A 20,821-nucleotide genomic window follows, 5' to 3' on the forward strand; every position below is an offset into this window, starting at 1 on the left:
TTTGATGGAACAGTGGGAGGTGGGAGAGGGAGAAGTGGGGCAAGGTGTAGAAGGTGAAGGCTGAGGGAAGTGATGACCGGGCAGATCAATTCAACTGCTGAGTATCCAGAGCCTTCCTGTCTCCATATTTAAAGTGGTTGACCCGGAGCCAGGACACATCCTGGTTCATTTGCTTGCATCCCGTGTTTAATGTACCCTAAGATGCTGCGGCGCAACCTTCACAAATACGCCAGCAAATCCCTGTGAGATCAAGATTTGTGTTTGATTATAATTATAAATAAACGCGCTTCATTTAGTTGCAATTTACATGCACTGTGCAAGAGGTATAAAAGACAGAAGGAATGAAGAAGTGATGGAGCTGACTGAGGATACATGTGTCCACTTGTTTGTACAGAGACTCATTAGGACACTAAAGGTTGTGAAGTGTCTCAAATCTCATACTCATATAGTAAAGACAAATAACATCCCCTACACCTGCTTCAATATTCCTGTTGAACGTGTTCAAACCTCTGTTCAGCTGTAATTCACACCTTCGAATGAATCTGAAATTCATAAATGAATCCTGCAGTATTAGGGAAATATGTATTAAGTATTTAGAGATGTTCACATGACAGCGCCCCCTTGTGGAATAACAGAAGAATGACAATTAAGAAAAAGAAAATCAACCTGACTGAGGTTACTTACTTACTTACTGGAGGCCATAAAATGATGTAACAATTAATAAATGGATAAATTAAATAACATCTCTATCACATATCAAGTCTCGATTGACTGGGAGTAATGCAGATCCTTTAATAGGGTTTGCATTGACAGAATGTCTGTTTATATTATAGTATAAGAATATTGGATTATTCTTTCTGAAGCATTATTGTGTAACTTTAGTGTTGCAGCTGGTCCAAAATGTACATTATTAAATTAAACTTATCTGAAAAGTAACTATAACTTTCAAATAAATGTAGTGGAGGAAGAAGAACAGTGTTTCCCTTTGAAACGTAGTGACGTACAGTACATGCACAAGTGATTATTTCAGTAGATACTCTATGAACTTCTGCATATTCCCAAAGTACATTTGCACTTAATCAAATAACAAACCAGCTGACACACAATGAATATGTGCGTTTCGGTTCCCACGAAGGTCTGGCGGCCTCAGGCAGTTGCTTGCTTTCCCTGGTTGGTAGAAGTCTTTGTAATATTACAAAGTATAAGAAAGCCACTGTAGCGAGTCAAATGCACCTTGAGATTGCTTTTAGCCATGAAAGGCTCTTTACGAATAACATCTATTATTATTATTATTATTATTATTATTAAATGTTTCAGAGAAATGTGTAATTTTAATGAAAATAATTTCATCTGCTCTGTTGTGGTCGTCTGCCAGAAGCATGAAGTCATAAACTGACTTTTTATTCCATTTTAAGCCACATTTGTACCATGTGTCATGACAATTCTTACATCTTGGGGGTTTTTAACTCTATATTTAACCGGATGATTGTAGTCCTTGGACGTCTGGATGTTAAGTCATCAGAGAAACAAGCCGAGCAAACGTTAGCGGCAGCCCAAGTCTTAATACATACATAAAGCTTTCCATAAGAAATGCATTACAAATAGTTATTGTTTTAGGACTTTTATTACACTTTCTGTGCATTTTAGTTGTTTTCAACGACAAATCTTCCCAGTTCATCGATATGTAGAGACTAGATGTGTAGTTCTGTCTGTTCAGCGTTCCCAGACTCCAGTGATAGTGTGGAACCATATTATTGAATCATTTATTTATATATATGCTGAGGTCTCGACTAAAATCTACATCATGCTAACTCATCCATTTCCTTTAGCAATCTTTACTTTATTTATAAAACATCCGCATCCTGGAGGAGGATGCTTCTCGTAAATGTCTCATGGAAGAAATAGTCAAGTAGCAGCGATTCTATTTTCCCCAGCCCTCTTATAAAAGTCTTGTCTCCTAGTGAGGAGACACAAATAAAGAATCATATTTATGGGAGATCATATTTAAAAGTTACTCTGGTTTAGAGAATAGTTTTTTTATGGGACACCTGTTGTTTATCCGATGTGCTCGAGAGGAAGACTATAGTATAACTTTGATAGATATTTACCTCTGTTCACTGGTGTAGAAACACGAGTCCTCCTTCTCCATCAGAGCATTCCACAAATTCTTCTTCTAAGTATTTTCAATACAATCTTCAGAAGTAAATCCACTCTGACATGACGGTCCTTAAAGTGTTGCCAAAGCTTCCCGGTCGAACGGCATGATTCATTTTCAGGTCTGCCTTTTGTAAACATGCTTCAGCTCACAGGTGATAACAGGTCTTCAAAAAATATGGCGTCTGAGGTGGTAATTTGAATGTTGCACTCCCTTTTAATGCTCAATGAGTTATAAAACCAAGGCTGACTGAAGAGGAATGAGTTTAGTGATAGCAGGGGTCATTTGTTCTCTGTAAGGAACTCTGTTCAAAGAGGTTCATTCCTGGGCTCTTATGCATATTAGTTGCTTCTCATTCTGACATCATGACATGTATAGGCTTGAAGGTTGTCCAAGTCTATGGAAATTCAGGAGCTGCTGTAACTGAGGGGTATCACTTTACAACAGCTTCCACCTGGTGTGAAGTAATGCATTTCTACGCAGTGTCATTTGCATTTACCCGGCAGAAAAACACAGTCTGAATATTCATTTGATCCAAAAACAATGTAAATTAATTCTGTTCTGTGCAGATACAGAAGAATTTTAATTAAGCAACTAAAAAAAAAACTCTTTTATTCAAATGAAACCTTGATTTTTACAAAATGTCAACCTTTAGTATATCATAGAACATGTCATAGTATAGTGTGTCATTAAAATGTGATTGTACAGTATGTTAAAAAAAGTCTTAAAAATGTTTTGGTATAGTATTCAATAGAAAATGTCATAAGGTATTAAATATAGTATGTGATTAAAATGTAATAGTGCAGTATCTTATATAAAAAAAGTCCTTAAAAGTCACAGTATAGTATGTCATAACAAAGACATAAAAAATCAAAGTATCGATTCAAATTTAAATAAACAAATTATTTATAAAAGGTTGAATTGCAGCATGTCTGGATGTAGAGTCCAAACAGTAACAAAGGATGACCAGCTAAACAATTACATGGTGCCATCGTCAAATTATCATGAAATGTTTGCTTTACAAGGAAAAAGATTGGATCTTCTTGGTTTTTCAGTAAATATTCTCAATTCAGTGCAATAAATAATAAGAAGGCATTACATACACAGGAATAAAAGCATTTATTTGTTTATAGATGAGCCATGTGTAAATGTACAAATCCACATTTAGAAAACATCAAGAGTACAACAATAGAGTAAACAATGCACATGTTGCTACTTTTCCTTTACTTAGGTGAATCAAAGCATAGTTACGTAACTGCCTTAGCACGACACCGGATTTGTGGGCACATAAAGTTAAGTGTCTATAGGAATTCATTAGTTTTTATTGTCTGCATGTACAATGTACAAAACGTACATTAAGATATAAAATATAGTAGCACAAGAACGTTAAAGGGACCTAGATCATGTTTTTATTTGTTTAAATACAGATTTGTTTTTGTTTTTGTCAGTAGACTGCTATTTTAGTAAATGAGTTTTGGACATAGTTGCATTTAATATAATTAACTGGAGTAAAGCCACACAAAGAAATAGTTATTGATTCACACTTTGGACTATACTCTGACATACAGTATACAACAACATAACATAAGGATGTAACTAAACTAACCTATAGGAGAGTTTACAGAAAGCGCCAAACAAAGTATGAGACAAGTAACATGTTTGAGCTGAGGGTGGATCCATTAAAGTTGTAAATGTATTCTTGGTAGGACATGTTTGTACCAAATGTCATGTTGCTGACGTTTACGAGCACAACAAATGTAATGGTGGACTTCTTGTGACTTCATTATGATCTACAGTTTGTTTTCCTTTTGATAAAATGTTGGTAACTACTCCCATATACTATAAATATTTACCATAAAGTGCTGCTTGGTATTTCTGACAACACGTGTTCATTATGCTGTTACTATGGTGATTGTTGCCTCTGATGCCTAAAGCATACCATAAAAAAGGACAGGCATGATTAAGAAAAACAGTTACATTACTAGGCAACAGGTAAGACCACCTTTGAATATTCAACGAACTCTTCTTCTCTTATTTCCCAATGGATCACTGTTTGTTTACTTTGGTGCCGAGTTCCTTAGGTAACAACTTTTTAAGACGAGAATGGCCGTAAGCCTCATAAATCAACAGAGACTACAATAGGAGAGGAGTTGTCTTCTTCTTTGTTTACTGCACGGGTAACTTAGCTTCACCCAAACTTCTTAACGGAGACATATTGTACTCATTACCAGGTTCATACTTGTATTTTGGGTTCTACTACATGTTTACATTATTTAATGTTAACAATGTGTGTCTGAACATACCTGTATTCACGCTCTGTCTGTCTGCCTTTCAACGGAACTGCGTTGCTAGGCAACAACTAGGGTCCGTGTTTACTTCCTGTCAGCTGATGTCATTCACGCGCACATGTTTGCAGTTAGCGCGCTTTGTTTAAAGGCACAGCGTGTCATTTCTGCATTGATTGAGCATTTCAATACTTTCACAGTGTTTGTGTAGCACTTCCATCTGCTTTATAATACATTTAAAAATTAATCTCACTTTTACAATATGGGACCTTTTTAATTAATGTAAATATGTTCTGTTTTGTATGATTGTAAATTAAAAATGTTGCGGTTTTGGACTGTTTGATGTGACAAAACAAGACATTACTTGAGAAAGTGTGATGAGCATTTCTTAAAACTGATAGAAAAAACGATTATTTGAGAAATAAAAAATAACTGTATAGTGTCCGTCCTTCACTTTAAGACTAAATGTAAAATACTGGGGAAAATTAACCTAAAATATCTAATATCACATACTGTAACTCACTGAGACAAAATATTGACATGGATCTAACGGATTGCAAGATTATTACTGGGGTGGAAAATAATTAAAAAACAAAGCTCAGCTACACAGAAATAATCTTTGCTTTTAATGATTTATTATTGTTATAGAATAAGACTGTTGGAATTCACAAACTATACCCAGCAGTGTATAAAGTAATTAAAATTAGCCCCACGTTTACCAGTTTAAGTGATGTACACAATACTGTATCAATAATTATAATGCAATGATAACCATGATGATGACAAGTATCAGAAGGTGTTTGTCTGTATTTTGGGAAACTTTTTGTTCCCGCAATGACCGAGAGAAAAGGTCATCAGATCCCAACTTTTAATCGTGTACTCCTGAGACGAGTATTGACTTTGGAAAATGTGGTAACCTTGAATCGTACGATTTATTAATGCTGCTAATAATAAATCTCTGCTTTACATTGTCTGTTTATTTTTCAGAAACTCTAAACTGCCCCGAAATGTGAGTGATGGCGTGTCAGTCAGTTTTACTCTTGTTATTGACAGCAGTGTCCTTGAGCCTTCAGCGTAGGGCATCCTGGGAACAACACAAGATCTCACTTATAACAAAAGAATTGGGATTAAATGTAGTATTTAACTACATTTTAGAAGGTAATGTTGTACTTTTTACTCCACATTTCCTGATATTTTTAGTTCCTTTGTAGATTCACACAACATATAATCAACAAATAAATTATGTATTATAAGTTAAGACTTTATTGATCTGTGGGGGGAAATTCACACGTGACCAAGTAAATAAAATGAGATCCACGTTCACCAGCTGCAACATTTAAGTGATAAACACATTAATGCATAAAATAAATTATATTTCAATGATATATATTTTCGGAAATTGACGATTCTTTTACTTAAGTACATTTTAATGCTAACACTTTTGTATTTTTACTGTGGTATTACTACTAGATCTTCCATCACTGCTCCTTTGCTTCCCGCTTCCCCATAATGCACATTTGTTTAGAAAAGTCCTGTATAATAAAGTTTTTTCTCGGTTGTACATTTCTCCGGCAGTTGCTTTAAAAAAAAAAAAAAAAAAAAAGTGTTACATTTAAATGAACTTGAAGTTTCTGAAGTCACAGTGAGGTGAAACAGGAGAACCTGTGTGAAGGACTTCTTATGCTGTCCTAACTGAAATGTTTATTTTGTGTGACTTTCATTACACTGCCAGTCATTTATGGGGGAAAACACTTTCCTACCGCGTCACCACAGGACGGCAGATTGGGAGCGGTTGGGAGCAGCAGCATTTGTGTTCCTAGTTTGAATGTAGAAGATTGCGTTGGGGATGTTATGATCGGTACATGCATCAAATATTCTTGACCTTGTGCGTGATGTATATAAAAACACATTTGGTTCTCCGTGCCGTCAGCACAGCATACATCAACCTGTAGGCCAGACCCAACACAGGAATACAAAACAGATGAACCTCTCTCTCCCTTTCTTGGCTGTTGTTTAGATGCAATACATCTACAGGAGACAATCAATGTCAAAGTATACCACACTCCACTGATGTCTTGCTCTGCTCTTAATTTAGGATGCTGCACAGAAAATCAAGTTTCAGAAGGAAAAACCCCAGATGTCAGTCCAAAATGGTTTATTTTGTAAAGGGGGTAGTTGGAGGAGATGAGAAAACATGGTGCGCTACTAAATGATGATATATTCAAATGTACATGACATTCAAAAGGGTATTAGAGTTATCACTCAACTTTTCCACACATGAACGTACGCCTTCATTCCAACACGTTTTCCAAATAAATGGATAAAAAGTTTGTATATTTTCAAAATAAAAATATCAACACAGTAAACTTCCTTGGGATGCTGAAAAGAATTAAAAAGAAATAACAGTTACTTGCAGAATGTAGACGGATGATTTCAACTCTTGATTTGGAAAAAAAAAAAACAAAGAAATCATTGAAAAACCCACAAAGTGAAGGACTAACACATTTTACTAATTTAGAGACAAATTTGAGTAGAATCCTTCTGCCGTTTTGTTCTCACATCATTACCTCACGTTAGCAGAAACTGCATTATTTCAGTCTTTTATTCTGTATAATAGAGGTCAATAGGAAATATAAGAAACTGCTATTAATGACAACTTGTGTGGTCATGGCTAGCCATTACAAACAGCACATACGTGTTGAGATGCCTCATGAAAATGACAATCCAAAATAAATTACATTTGCCAAAACCTGACGCACAGACTGGTTGGGATGAGTGGGTAGGAGGAGGGTTGGATCAATGTAGGAACAACTGACTGATGACTAGTCAAATACACTGTGAATGAAGCTCCTCTGGATGTGTGGCGTCCAGAGATACGGCTGTAGAGTGAGTAAAAAGGTCCCAAAGTAGAAACTGCAGTCTTAACATGTGCCATACTTTAAAATGTAGAGGAAAACGCCCTTACACTCATCAATATGATGAGCAGAAAAGTCCCAAACCAAAGCTTTGAAGTCTTTATTTTTGCTATCGGGGAGAGGAAAAAAATACTCGAAAACAAAAATAAAACACAAAACGGGAGAGGGAGGGAAGAAACGACTCCAGATATTACGCTGAATGCAGAGAAGATGAACTGCACGAGTTGGGTGAGACACTCCGGCACAAGGGGTTATTTCCTGGAGCTAGACTTCTAATATCCAAAAGTACTGGTCTGGAGGACCCATGTTGGTCAAGGGGTGTCCATGGAGATGCCTACAGCAAAATGCCTCAACGGCAGCATCTTAGCAGGCTGTCCAAGAGTGACGCTATGTGCTTCCTGCTGCCTGGCTCTCTCCTCCCTCTGAATTACCTGTATATACAAATGTATACATCACAAAACAAACTGCAGCTGCGACACCAACAAGCAGAAAGCAGCAATAAAACCCACAAAACGCTCTGAATCATGATTTGATTTAAGACTAAGTAACCCAGGGAGTGTTGAAACACACAAACAATAAAAAATGACTTACTCGTAGCAGGAGTGGAGGCTGAAGCTGAGGCAGAGGCATTGTCTTCCTCGTCACTGTCGTCCTCGTTGGACTGCGGTACATCGGCATCGGGGATGGTGGTTGTTGGGGTCTCAGGCTCCTGGTCCGCCCTGCTCTTTAGGGCTAAGATACGGTGATGTAACGCTGCAGCAAGCTGACCTATGTCCTTAGAGCTAGCCTGAAAAGTAGAGACACAGAGGGAGAGACCACTCAGCACATAAAACATTTTTAATCTATGTGATCAGTGGCGTTTTGAAGCGCACTACCACACTGCCTGTTTCACATTAAACGCTTGGATAATGGGGGATAATGCCCTTTGAGAGTTGGAAGGTTTGTGATGTGAAAGAAGTTTTGACTTTCATGAACAGTAGCTTGGGCACCTACTGAAACTATTAAAGTGAACGCGGGCAGTACAGAAACAAAAAGGGTCACGTATGGCACAACTATGCTGTTCAGATTAAATTAGTGCTGTGGAAATGTTTATTATCCTGCATTAATCAAGAGAACTGGTAAATATGGAGGAAGTGTTACACGTACATGAACCAAAACAGAGTCAAGGCAATTAAAACAGGAGCAGATCAAAAAACAGGGATTCTTAAATATAGGCCTGTCTCTAATATAAACGGACCCATCTTAAATTAGGTCCCGAGTCTCTCTACGGTTGAGGTAAATAAAGGTCACTAGCTTCTCATTTAGGATTTAATGTAGAGCTGGGCCATATTTCAAAAATAAGTACAGTTAACTTCCTAATTTACAGTGTGATGATCAGAGTTATTACAACATGCAGACTTCATGATATCTGGGGCTCAGCTCGAGTCCCATAAACTGTGAGGTGAAAAGCACCCGTGTATATGTGCATGTGCTCCCACCAGGGTTTTGTTCTTGTTGGCTCTGGATATCTTGTAGTGAATCCAACATAACTTTTACAAGAGTGAAGTGAAAAAAGATTCACTGCTCTGAGCTCGCGGCGTTTTTTTTACGAGACCTTATCTTCCAACGGGCAGCCTCTCCTTTTTAAGCTGCGTCACTTCCCATAGCCGGGTAGCTAACACTAACTAGGCAGCTGCCTGCAGATATCAATCTAGCGTCTGGTCAATACGAGCAGTGGAAGCAGGAGCTTCTTTTTGAATTTGTGAAGGAAAAGAAAACATTAAAACCTTGAAAAGAATATTGCACCACCCTAATATAATGTTTGACGATGCATACCGATATTAAGAAGACTTTGACCCCCTGGTCCTCTGTGTCCATGGCAGTGATTCGTACACTCTTTTCGCTGGCCTTGTCCACCTGCATCTGAGGCCAAAGTTTAGTGTTGAGGATCAACCGGAGGCTGCCCTGGGTCCTCATCACTGGAAGAGTTCAAACACAAACAACAGCAATGAAGTACAGAACCACGCAGCCACTTTATGGTGGTCTACCTGACTCTGTGTAGTCATGAGAGTTCTTCTTCATGAGTAGATGCATCGTAGTAATAACTATACAAGTGTCTTTTCCAAGATTTTATTGAGCTAGTTTTATGTTCATCAGCATAAAATGTTATACACCGTGAAGCTATCGTCCTAAATAATGTTGCAATGCAAGAAATCCTAAGTTTTCAGTAAAAAGTGTAGTTTGTCTTCCGTTTCTTAGTTTTCTTTCTCTGATGACAAAACGCTTCTTACTCTACATTCCACCATCACACATGTCGAGTGTACTCAACAGCAGGCTGTGGTGCCAAGTCCACAGGACTGAGCAGGAGTAGGCTCCCCCTTGTGTTCAATAATAGGTATTGTAAGAATTATAGCGATGGAAATCACACCTAAGAACAGTTTGTATTGTTTACAGAAAGTGTTCTCTTTAAATCATCCCATATCTATCTTGCACAAATAATCAAATATTTTCAAACCATTAAAAAAGTGGAGCTGTGCTGATTAACAGCCAGATGTTTATTTACTTTTTTAACCCAGAGAAGTTTCTGCAGGTGTGATTACCTAGACGGGACTGTAGCGTGCCGTCATCCGTTGATGCCATGTCGTTGAGCCTCAGCAAACCTCGACCTCTCTCTATCCACGACTGAGCAGTCTTCTCAAAAACATATAACTTGCACTGCATCTGAAGTAAGAGAGTGATAAAACAAACAACTGTATTACTTTCTGCCGTAGTTATTTACTACACGTGTGGAATAAAGAGAGCGTGCCTTCTACCTGTAAAACATTGCTTTCTGACTCCTCTCCCGTTTTGACGTCGACTTTCTCTAAGATGCACTTCTTGGCTGTGGCTTTGGTGTACGCTGCTGCAGACTCCTCCAAAGACTCTGACACACTGTTCACTAGTGAGAGGAAACACAGTGGTTAGAAATCTTATCAAACACTGACATTCTCCTCCCATATTGTTTTTGCAGTGACAAAAACATTCTCTGCAAAGTTTTGGACCATCTAGTGCTGACGGGTGATAATGAAGGACTGAAGCTGGCACTCCGTCACTTAACACAGGAGCTGTCCAGGCTGTGCAGCGTGAGCCACTTCAGCTCTCAGCTCATATTAATGAATGCTTGAGCTATAAAACGCTGAATGTCTTTTCATTGTCATCGGACACAGGAACATACTTTCAAACCAAAATATTTATGTACAGTTCAGATGCACCGACGGAACGGACACTAGTCGGTTGTCAGATATTTTGTGGGTAAAATGTGCATACATGTGCTGCATGGTGGTTTTAAGTCTCTCACACACACACACACACACACACACACACGTCAACAACCTAATTTAAAACAAAATGCTGCTCAGTGCAATAGCAGTGAAGGGCTCTTCTGCCAACAGCGCAGTCTCTCCCTCATAAGAGCCAGCACATAACTCATGTTGTAAACATATTCATCATGTCAGGTAGTATTAAGTCTTACATTTGTAATGTCTTATTTCCCCCAAAAACAAGCAGACTTGGTGCAGATGTGACAAGAATTCTCTGATTAACTTTGTTTCCTGTTACGCAGTATTTGCAGTCGCTGTGAATAAACTTTGTGCTAACTAACAAAGTTAGTGCTAAAAACTCAAGTGTTTTAGGAAATGGGTGGCATATATCTCTAGCGGTTTGAAATTTGCATGTCAAATCACAGATGTGATATTTATTACACCCACAGCTCAGTGCTAATCAAACACTAGCTCTCAATTAAATCCGATACAGCTATTAAAAAAGACTTCACATCACATCTCAAATAGATAAATACATATTTCAGTGACTATTTCTGTCAGGATTATCATTTCAATGTCACATTTCTGCTCATTTAATCGTCCCAGTTCTTGCTTTTGTTGTTTGTAGTTATTACTGGAGTGCAGCCAAGCGTCTCTCTTAAATCTATTAGTAGACAAGCCAAACATCAAACACTGCTCAATAATCAGTGGGGTTGTGTTTGTACCTTTCTCTGGGGTGGCTTCCTGTGATGAGGGCTCTGAAGCAGGGACAGCTGAAACTTCTTTATTTTCCTCGTTTGAGGACTCACCCTTCGGAGGACTCTGAAAACAACAAAGCTGATCATTGGATCGTGTTCAACACGACAGAGTCACCATACAACAGGTCGCATCAACTCACCAGAACTCGTTCAGACATGTTCTGCCCGAAAACAAATTTTGCCCCACTGTCTGTACTGTTTGTGGCATTTTTTAAACTGAAAGGACACAAGAAAGAAAAACAAAACTGTGAGTTGATGGAAGTTAATTATGAATGAATATGTAAACACTTGAAGGAGTACAACAATGCGTTACCTTGGGGTAGAGATGTACTGTAAGAAATAATTAGTGCCCTCTGATTGAGAGTCTAGTGGCAGACCATCCTTTGACTTGCCTTCTGTGCTGTTCTCTTCCAACTAGACAAAAGAAATGTTACATTTGGAGTTAAGCTTAAAGAAACACCAACAATTGTTACAAATATATAAATATTAGACATTAATGACTTCTCCTGAGCAGCATAGCAAGTAAATGAGTTTCCAGAATCTTGTCCAAATATTCTTTCCGCACGAGTTCCAGACTGACCCCAAGATCGGCCTTAGTACAAAGCACCACAGGAAATGCTTCTCTTATCACAAAACACTACAGCAAATTCATTTAGCAAGGGAACCGAGGCCCTTGGTAACGAAATGCTTAAAAGCCACAAATGAGACTATAACAAGGCAACTCATTATTCAGAGTATCATCTAAAATGCATGAATGCCCCCTCCCGTGTCTGCCATCCACTGTGCAGTTTGTCAAATTCTCGCCTAAAGTTTGCACGCTCACTGTGAGACGCAGGTGGGAAACGAGTGGAAAATAACCCACCTTTGCTCTGTCTTTGATATTCTGACCAAACACAAAAGATATTGCTACATCTGTGTCTTTCTTCTCTGTTTCGTCTTCGTCTTTGTTACCACTTGCACCATCTTCCTCATTTTCATGTTTCTGAAATGTTAAAGAAAGGACCAGCGTCAACTTTGTATTTGAAATATATATATATATAATGCCAGTTCTACAACAAGGCTTTAAGTATCGCTGCGAGTCAAATAAAAGCAACTTATACTGACAAATTTCACTTGCAGTACGGTGAATCTTCCGATATCTAACATCTGCATAACGTTTTATGAATACTCAATATACTTCCTCATTACAGAGGAGCACGGAAATAACCACAAAGCTTTAGCTCTTCCGTAAATAACCTACAGTTCAATGCTTTCTGACACTTTCCGTCGAATGCCTTAAAGCCTGAACTGACTGGCATTGTTGATCAATACGAAGCCCTGAATGACAGGCAGGTTTAGCAGCTCCTCACCTGTGACTTGGCACCTGAGTGCTCTGTGTTGTTCAGGAAGACGGACTGGGACCCAGGTGCCCCATCTGATGACTTTTTCACACCGTTGGTTCCACAACTGGAATCTGAATGAACAGACAGAAAAGGAAAAAGAAAATGTAATTTCTGTTGGTTTTTTTACTGTCCCAAAAGGAAATGTTTGCCTGTAAGGCACATGCCGAAAACACACTATGCACTTGCACTATGCAAGTTATCAAAATTCAAAGTTGAATTAATTATCAGACAAAAGAAGATTTTAATGATATTTTGAGAATGTTATATTATAAGTATCAACTAATGAGTGCAGGTGACTCCAAGCTGCACTCACTGGACTCTATATGTGATTTAGAGGGCGGCGCCTGGAGAACTGCAGGGCGGAGGACACTGCGTTGCTGCTCCTTGGGTTTCTGACTTGGGACGCCTGCAACAGAGCCAACTTGTCTCATACTTTTTGAACACAATGAGAGGTTCTGGGTCTACATGTTCAAGTCTAGATGTACCATTTTCATTTCTAAGAGGGGGGTCATATAAAAAGGGTGCAAGACTGGGTTCAAGTCTTTATTCAATTGCAATCAAGTCAGTGTGAGAAAATATTACACGATGAAGGCTCACGACCTCAAACACCAACCTGAACTTGGTGCCTGTCCATGTATGAGAGTCGGTGGCTTTAAACGGAATCCCACAGGCTTCTCCTCTGGTGAGACGGAGGACAAGAAAAGGCAGACATTTAAAAAAAGATCCAAGAGTGACACAGCAACCTATAAAAAGAGTACGTTCCTTCTGTCTTTGCACCTCTCAAACCACATGGCCCCGTTACCACAGCAACCCTTGTAGAGCGCCTCAAGAGTTGTGTTGCATTCCAACTCCTGTGCAGTAACACGGCGAACTCTAGGGCCTGTGAGCTACTTCTTCCTCTGACTCTCCATCTCAGTGGCTTTACTAGCCTGACATGACCTGGCTCTAATCAGCGCTAAAGCAGAAAAGCCGAAAGCACTCTTACAAACTGAATCCTCTCTTTACCTCGAACGTTTATGAGATCATTCCCCCTCTCTCTAGTGAACATTCAATTTAAACTACATTTCTTTCGGGGCGTTATTTTTAATTTTACTAACCAGCATAACTCTTAGGACATTAAACACAGCTGTGCAATGGAAAAAGGCAACTACGAAAGCAAAAATGTCCAATTAAAATCGAATTAGTGAAGTGATCAGAGAACCTGCCATACTTACTGTAGTTATATATGCAAGTACTTGATAATGTTTGTTTTCTCTTCACTATTCTGAAAACATTAATACATATGCCCTGTTTGTTTGCTCATGTGGATGCCCCGTCCTCTTTGGAAAGCTGTGTTAACTGCCAACTCTAAACATTTGAGCTGGTGATAAAACAAATCAAAATCTAAAATTTAAGACATTTTATGAATAGAAATTGTACACTTTAAATAATTCAGAAAGACATTTGTTTTGCTAAAGTCCCACTGCAGTCAGAATTTCAGTAACTGTGATTTCAGTTTTGCATTACTCCCTCCGATGAAATGCACATGGTCAACCATGACAAATATTCTGTCAGAGATGGTGAACAGCATGCTACCAACTGCGATAGGATAAATATTGTACGTTTGACCCAAAGGCGACACCAAACCTCAGCAAATAGTCTGCACAAGTGTGGAACTGAGACCCAAACCAATTCTGTACGAGCATGTTTTGGCCCTAATCTCCCGGCTTGTACTACCAAACTGTTGTGTTTTATTACTTCTCCTTAAGAGAACGAAAAGCTCCCTCTCAAATACAACATAACTTATCTGGGGACGGCCATTATATATACATGTCTTTGGCTCAGCAGCCAACCAGCACAAAACACAAGTGTCTTATAATCTCATAAAATATTTATCTGACATGTTTAGTGACACTACACAAACAGCAGCAAACGACCGTCACATGACACTCTGGCTCCTTCTGGCTCCTTATAATATCCTCTGACGTTACTAATACCAAGCTCAACTATTTTCCAATGTTGACGTCAAAAATGTGGCTTTTAACTGAGAACTTGTTTCCCAGCTGAGCTCGGCAGTCCAAACAGTCCTAATCCAGAACAGAACTACATTATGTGCAGACATAGTCACAGGTCTGACAAGGTCATAAAGTGTTCCCACAATGAAGAAGCTTCCTCTGATATACTGGGGGTTTTGAGAAGCTCTTCTCTAGCAAGTTATATTTAACTTACTGACATTTATATAACGAAACTAACGCAACAAGTAGGCTTCACCTCTCTCTGCTGGGTTTATTGTATTGCATATTATTGTTGCAACACATGACACAAACTGACACAGACCGTTGACGCAGCCATAGACAGAATTCTTTCAAAAATAATCAAATCTCAACCCGACGCTAAACGCAACAAACCAGCCTGAACCGATACAGAGATGTCCCACTTGACTGCACTGATTGGTCACAGCAAGTTTCTTCCATTTTAGTAATTTTATAAGCTTAATACTACACATAAATGATGCAATGAGTACTTTTCTTGTTGTACATTCATTTGAAATCATCCCTTTGAACAAATACACTAATGCCTGTGGAATTTGGCTGTCTAAGGAAGTCGTGCTTTGCATTCTGTAACGGCGCGTTTTCCACTATCCATGAATAGCGTCAGACCTCCACGGAGGATTCTTGAAGGGCTAGCTCAGAAGTAAAATTACCACATGTGAGATAACTAGAGCTGGTCAGATTGAATAGGGTGCATTTACAGGCAGGGAATACACAAAACTTCACCGACATCTTATTTGCAACTATTGATGTCATAACATAACATCATTTCTGACATATTGTCCTCGGGCTAGCAAAGGTTATCGTTTACCAATCAATTTATTGTGTTTGTTGCCTTAAAATTGTTGAAAAAGATTACATGTTTGACCTCTGCAGAGGGCCTTTAAGCTGTGTAGAGAAGCTAATGGTGGTCTAGATGCCTCACCTGGCTCAGAGTCAGAGTTCCCAGTTGGAGACTGGCAGAAACTTGAGGGCATGAATACATTGTTCTTGGGAACTGCAAAGTAGCGAACAGGCATTGCACTCAGCATACAAATCAATGTGTACACCACAAGCAAGAACCACGAAAAAACAAATGCTCTGTTTAGTCACCACATGCCCTTACCAGAATGTGGGGGTGGGAACGATGAGGTCCTTTCCCTTTTCACAGGGGGGCAATAGCTTCCCTCATCTTTATCTGAATCTGAAAATGGTAACAAATTATTAATAACATTGCAGTTTAAATAAATATATGATAAAGAAAAAACTAACCCTTTGGACAATAGACTTACCTTCTCCATCCTCTGCACTTGAGCCCTCCGCAGATCGCTGCAAGAGAAGTGAAAGATTTGACGTTAACAATTCTTCTGTATAAATAAAAGTCTAGCAAATAATTATATACGACTTTAAATTGCATATAAAGATACTTACCTTCTGTGCTTTATCTTTTTGGAAAACAAACACAGGAGGTGCTATGGCAGGCTTGTCTGTTAAGAGAAGATGTAGGCTAGTCATCTAAGCATGAACTTAAAGTGTTAAAGCTAATCTGCATAATCATCTAGCACTAAATCATACACCAAATTGTAATGCACTGTGAAATAGACGTTACAGGAATCAACATACAACGCCAAATATCATCCAAAATATAGGAAGTGTACTATATTTCACAAACTGTATGGTCGACAAAAGTTTTGGTTCACAAACTCACAGTGGCTGCCTTTATATGAATACGTCTGGTGATGCTTGCAGTGAGGTAAACAACTGTTTAGTTTATTTAAATGTTAGATCTATAGAGTCCAGTCTGACCAAGGTGCCGAGAGGAAACCCAATAATGCTGAACAATGTCGAATTTCAGTCCATGTCAGCTTGTCAGAAAAAACCCAACTCTTAATTATTCTGTACCTACAGTCAATCTAGGAAGATCACATTATTTTGACCTAAACTACCCCTAAAATACCAAAACAATATGCATCATTGTAAAAGACGTTAATCTAAATACCAATGTGTTACACCACCATCAAACTTTCAGTCGTTTCACAAGGCCAAAAAGCAACTGTAGCTACTTTTGTAATCGAAAAAGGTGATTTTATTCAGCTCACCACCAAAAGATTGGGTTGCTGCTAAAGGCTATTGTCATAACTAAACCAAGAAAAGCAATCGCAGGGCAAGGTATTAATTTGATGTCACCTCGGGCCACTTAATGAGTGTACCTTCACACTGTATCCTCTGTAAAATGTGTAATCCTATAACGTTAACAGACAAAGGTTTTGCTCTGTCTGGGTTGGGCCTGTTACACTGAGCAGGTGTAGCATCGCTGTGAGCCTCACCGGGCATAAATGCATGCGGTAATAGCTAAATAGCCAAAAGCACATTGCCAGGACTGGACCAACATTCACCGTCTCAAACACAACCCCTCATGGCTAATACTAGCGGTGTATGTATGAAACACGTATAATGGTAGAAAACGAAAACATTTTTATGTGACCTATATTTACATACAGCTTTGTATCTTTCTGCAGCTTGCAGTCAGCTATCTGGGCTGTTGGATGTAAGAATTCCGGCATGTAACACTGAGTTCACTGCAGAAATGCAAGCAGCCGGAGATGCTCCCGGCTTATGTTAACCAGCTAGCATTTACACTATCTGACCCTTCCCAGCAAATAGCCGGCGCCACCGGTTGTTCCCGAAAAGCCCCGAACGTAGCTTTAGCTTACTGGCTATAGTTAGCTTGCTAATGCGCTCCATCCCGCATGAGTCATCTCGCTTGACAAGCATTAGCACCAAGAATCTCACTAAATTTCCCCAAACCAACATAATATAGAGCAGACCTGAGCGGAATAGATTGGATGATATTAAGGAAGCAGCGTTTACACCAAAGCATTGTCTCATAGCTGACGTTTTTCTCTCTACGCGCCTAAATAAACGTCAAGCCATCCTGCAACTGAGCGCTAACTACACAAAACAAGGAGGATGTCGTGCCTTAAACGTTTCTTATCAATTGAAATATCACCCGATTCGCTTTGATACAAGCACTGCTTTTCACAATTGGCCTATCAAGCTTTGGTTTATTTCCACAATAGATCTTTTAGATAACCACAAATGTCAAAACATAAAGCCTATAAATAGCCGGGTGCTAGCGTTAGGAGGTAAGCCAGCTAGTGGCAGGCAGCATTCGAGGGCGTTCCGAGGCATTCCAGGTATTACCCACAGCCCATCCATTAGCATTGTTAGCCTGCTTGCTAACGTTGTACTCTTATAATTAACGCCGCGAAGCTATAATTCCCTTGAACTCACCATTAACATACAACCAAGCAGCGTCATTTCAGTAATCATATATACAGACAATGTATATGCACAGTTTATAACGGCACAGTAGCTGTATTGTTTTTCTCATACTGCCACTTACTCACCTTCGTTTGCCAAGTCCGCCATTTTACTTCGACGCTCACACACCCACAACCCACCGCGCAGATAATACAAGTTGAGGCAGAAATGTTTTCAGTGGAAGTGAGCACATTGCCACAGTTTACTAATACAGTGAGCGCCTTCCTGTCCCCGTCAAGTAACCACACAAATACAGGCCAAGGCTCTCACTATCTCTATGTTTTGATCTTAACATGTTTCAACCAGCCACAAAGAGCAACTTTGACTTCTTTAGACAAAAACTACTATTACAGCAACTCATCAGGCCTTATGGAAATACAGCCTACCATGTTGTGATGATAACAAGTGGTCAACTATGATAAGGTTGCACTGGATTTGAATATGACTAATGCAAGAGTAGACAAATAAAATCATAACTCTGGGGCCCACATCTCATAATCTTCCAAAGCAGATGAAGTGTGTTGAGTTGCCATAGAGATAGATAGTTCAGTTGGCATCAGCATTATTGTCACAAAGCCTTCAAGGCCTTGAGGGATGAGTAAATTGCCAGGAGGAAGAAAGGCTGCACATACTGTATCTGACACAACATAATAAGATGAAAGCTGCAACAATAATGGATCTTAAAGAGAGTTTTCCTCAGAAATAACAAACACCAATGATAATAAGACAGATGTGACAGTGGGAATGGTGAGTCAAAGCAAAGGTGCGTCATAAAGTAATACATTCCTGCATTGAAAGGGAATGTCTCTCACAGTGGGTCATTATATTCTTGGATATACAGTTCACAAACAATTATTTTTTTTTGACACATTACAAACACGATGATTTAAATGCATGTTTATTAAGCACATTTACAAAAGGAGTTTCAGTCAAAACAAAAATCTAAAGCTCTTTGATCGGCTTTTGCAAATGCTCTGCGTAAATTCAAGAATGAGTGATTTAACTAGACAGACTTCGTTCCCATCAAAACATTTGGTGTGTATCCTTCATAACAAACATGTTGAAAACATTTCCTACCTCATAAAACATTAGCAAAATCTGGCAGAAAAGGTGTTTTGAAATGAGCATTGTTTACTCCACTCTGTTCTCTTTTACTGGTGCGTCTGTCCCTTTTATGGAGGGCCACATTCACTGTGCTGTGAATGAGATCTGAAAGCAATGTGGACTGTTCTGCAGTGGCGTTTGGTTTTCCCAGAACTGTAAACTCAGAAAAGCGTCTGATCAAACGCAGGAGTGTCACATGCCATGAAGCATGAATCTTTTCTAGACATTATTGCCTGACATTTTTGTCTAATTCAAATGTTGCCATATGGATGCATTGTGTTGTTGTGTACAGACAGCAGTACCCTTCATCTGCCACTAGAGGGCAACAACCTTTAATGGAGGAGTTAAGCCTCCTTTATACACTTAATACTGTATATTATTCTGATCAGCTTGGTCAAACACCGCTGTGAAGCTGTAAAATGTCACATGATTGTCAGTGAAATCAATTCTTGAGAAGGTTTTAATTGAATAATGCTACTTCCACCATAAGACGTTATTAAACCAGAGCGATGGAAATGTATTGAATCATGGAACAGTTCTGTAAAGTAATACAAGATGGATTTTGCAACGTTTTTTCAGGATACCAGTATGTTTTTAACTTGCGCTCATAGCTGACTTAATTGTTACACACCATTTGTAAATCAAAACATACTCACATTTACATAACTCAACATATGACAATAAACAACTTTCTTTGTCTGGAGATAACAAGAAAACTAAGCTGTTAACAATTGAGAAGGACTTTTTCATCCGGCCGTAATGTGATAATCATTCCATTATTGTGTTTGTCTATAATCGTAGCTGCTCTCAATTAAGGAACCAAACACATTTATTTCTCTCTCTCGAGCGTATGCGCGCAATAAGGATATCCTAAAATAAGGGCGCGCGTTCGAAACTGCGAGAGAGAGCGCGAAGAGGCAGCGGCGCGCGGGGCGAGAGAGGAGAGAGCCGCCCGGAGAGAGGCTCTCGAAAGAGAGAGAGAGAGCGGGAGGGAGCGCCTCCCTCGGGGTCGGACGCCCGCTCGGAGCGGGCGGAGAGCCCTCCCGCGCGGGAGCGAGAGCGAGAGCGAGCGAGCGCGCGCTCGCTCGAGAGAGGCAAGCGAGCTCGAGAGCGAGGGAGAGAGAGCGAGCGGGGGAGAGAGAGAACGAGCGGGGGGAGAGAGCTCGAGCGCGAGAGAGAGAGAGAGAGCCGGAGAGCAAGAGAGAGAGCGAGCCGAGCTCTCTCGAGGAGAGAGCGGAGCGAGAGCACGGGAGAGCTCGAGAGGCGAGCGCGCGAGTAGAGAGCGAGGAGAGAGAGAGCAAGCGAGGGGAGAGGCCCGAGAGGCTGGAGAGAGCGAGGGCAAGCAGAGCTCCAGAGAGATCGAGAGCCTCGGGAGGGGAGAGAAAGCGAGAGAGAGAGACGAGGAAAAGAGAGAGAGAGAGAGGCGAGAGAATATCTCTATATATCTATCATTGTCCTCTTGTCTCTCTCTCTCTTGTTCTCTCTTCTATATCTCATATCTATATCTGTTCTCTCTCTCTCTCTGTTTCTATGTCATATATTCTCTCTTCCTCTCTCGCTTCTCTCTCTGTCTTCTCTCCCTCCCTCTTTGTCTCACTCCCTCTCTCTGTC

General features: G+C 39.6%; 1 protein-coding gene across 9 annotated transcripts; it reads right to left on the minus strand.

The window, feature by feature from the left end:
• Positions 1 to 6,578: 6,578 nt before the first annotated feature.
• Positions 6,579 to 18,308, minus strand: ranbp3b (RAN binding protein 3b). 9 transcript variants are annotated; one of them, XM_029453448.1, is made up of 17 exons: positions 18,193 to 18,308; positions 16,214 to 16,269; positions 16,075 to 16,111; positions 15,909 to 15,986; positions 15,729 to 15,800; positions 13,387 to 13,452; positions 13,087 to 13,179; positions 12,741 to 12,844; positions 12,254 to 12,373; positions 11,705 to 11,805; positions 11,532 to 11,607; positions 11,359 to 11,455; positions 10,148 to 10,272; positions 9,935 to 10,055; positions 9,171 to 9,313; positions 7,947 to 8,142; positions 6,579 to 7,786 (listed from the first exon to the last, which is right to left on the minus strand). In XM_029453448.1, exons 1-17 carry the CDS (start codon positions 18,212 to 18,214, stop codon positions 7,743 to 7,745), a joined length of 1,551 nt encoding a protein of 516 aa, XP_029309308.1. In that variant the 5' UTR covers positions 18,215 to 18,308; the 3' UTR covers positions 6,579 to 7,742. The 9 variants fall into 9 exon arrangements, with proteins under 9 accessions (XP_029309308.1, XP_029309310.1, XP_029309307.1 ...); XM_029453450.1 differs by having other exon boundaries at positions 16,214 to 16,227; positions 18,193 to 18,279; XM_029453447.1 differs by lacking the exon at positions 18,193 to 18,308 and adding an exon at positions 17,611 to 17,686.
• Between the last annotated feature and the right edge of the window lie 2,513 nt (positions 18,309 to 20,821).

The sequence above is a fragment of the Cottoperca gobio genome, chromosome 17, assembly GCF_900634415.1.
Source record: "Cottoperca gobio chromosome 17, fCotGob3.1, whole genome shotgun sequence".
Taxonomy (NCBI): domain Eukaryota; kingdom Metazoa; phylum Chordata; class Actinopteri; order Perciformes; family Bovichtidae; genus Cottoperca; species Cottoperca gobio.

What these genes read in the sequence shown, in the direction of transcription:
- ranbp3b (XM_029453447.1), bottom strand. Translation starts at nt 17,671, where the DNA reads ATGAGACAATGCTTTGGTGTAAACGCTGCTTCCTTAATATCATCCAAT. An exon ending in ACTCAGGTGCCAAGTCACAG is followed by an intron (nt 12,374 to 12,740) that starts GTGAGGAGCTGC and finishes TTAACATTTCAG; the next exon opens with AAACATGAAAATGAGGAAGA. An exon ending in GGAAGCCACCCCAGAGAAAG is followed by an intron (nt 10,273 to 11,358) that starts GTACAAACACAA and finishes TCCTCTCACTAG; the next exon opens with TGAACAGTGTGTCAGAGTCT.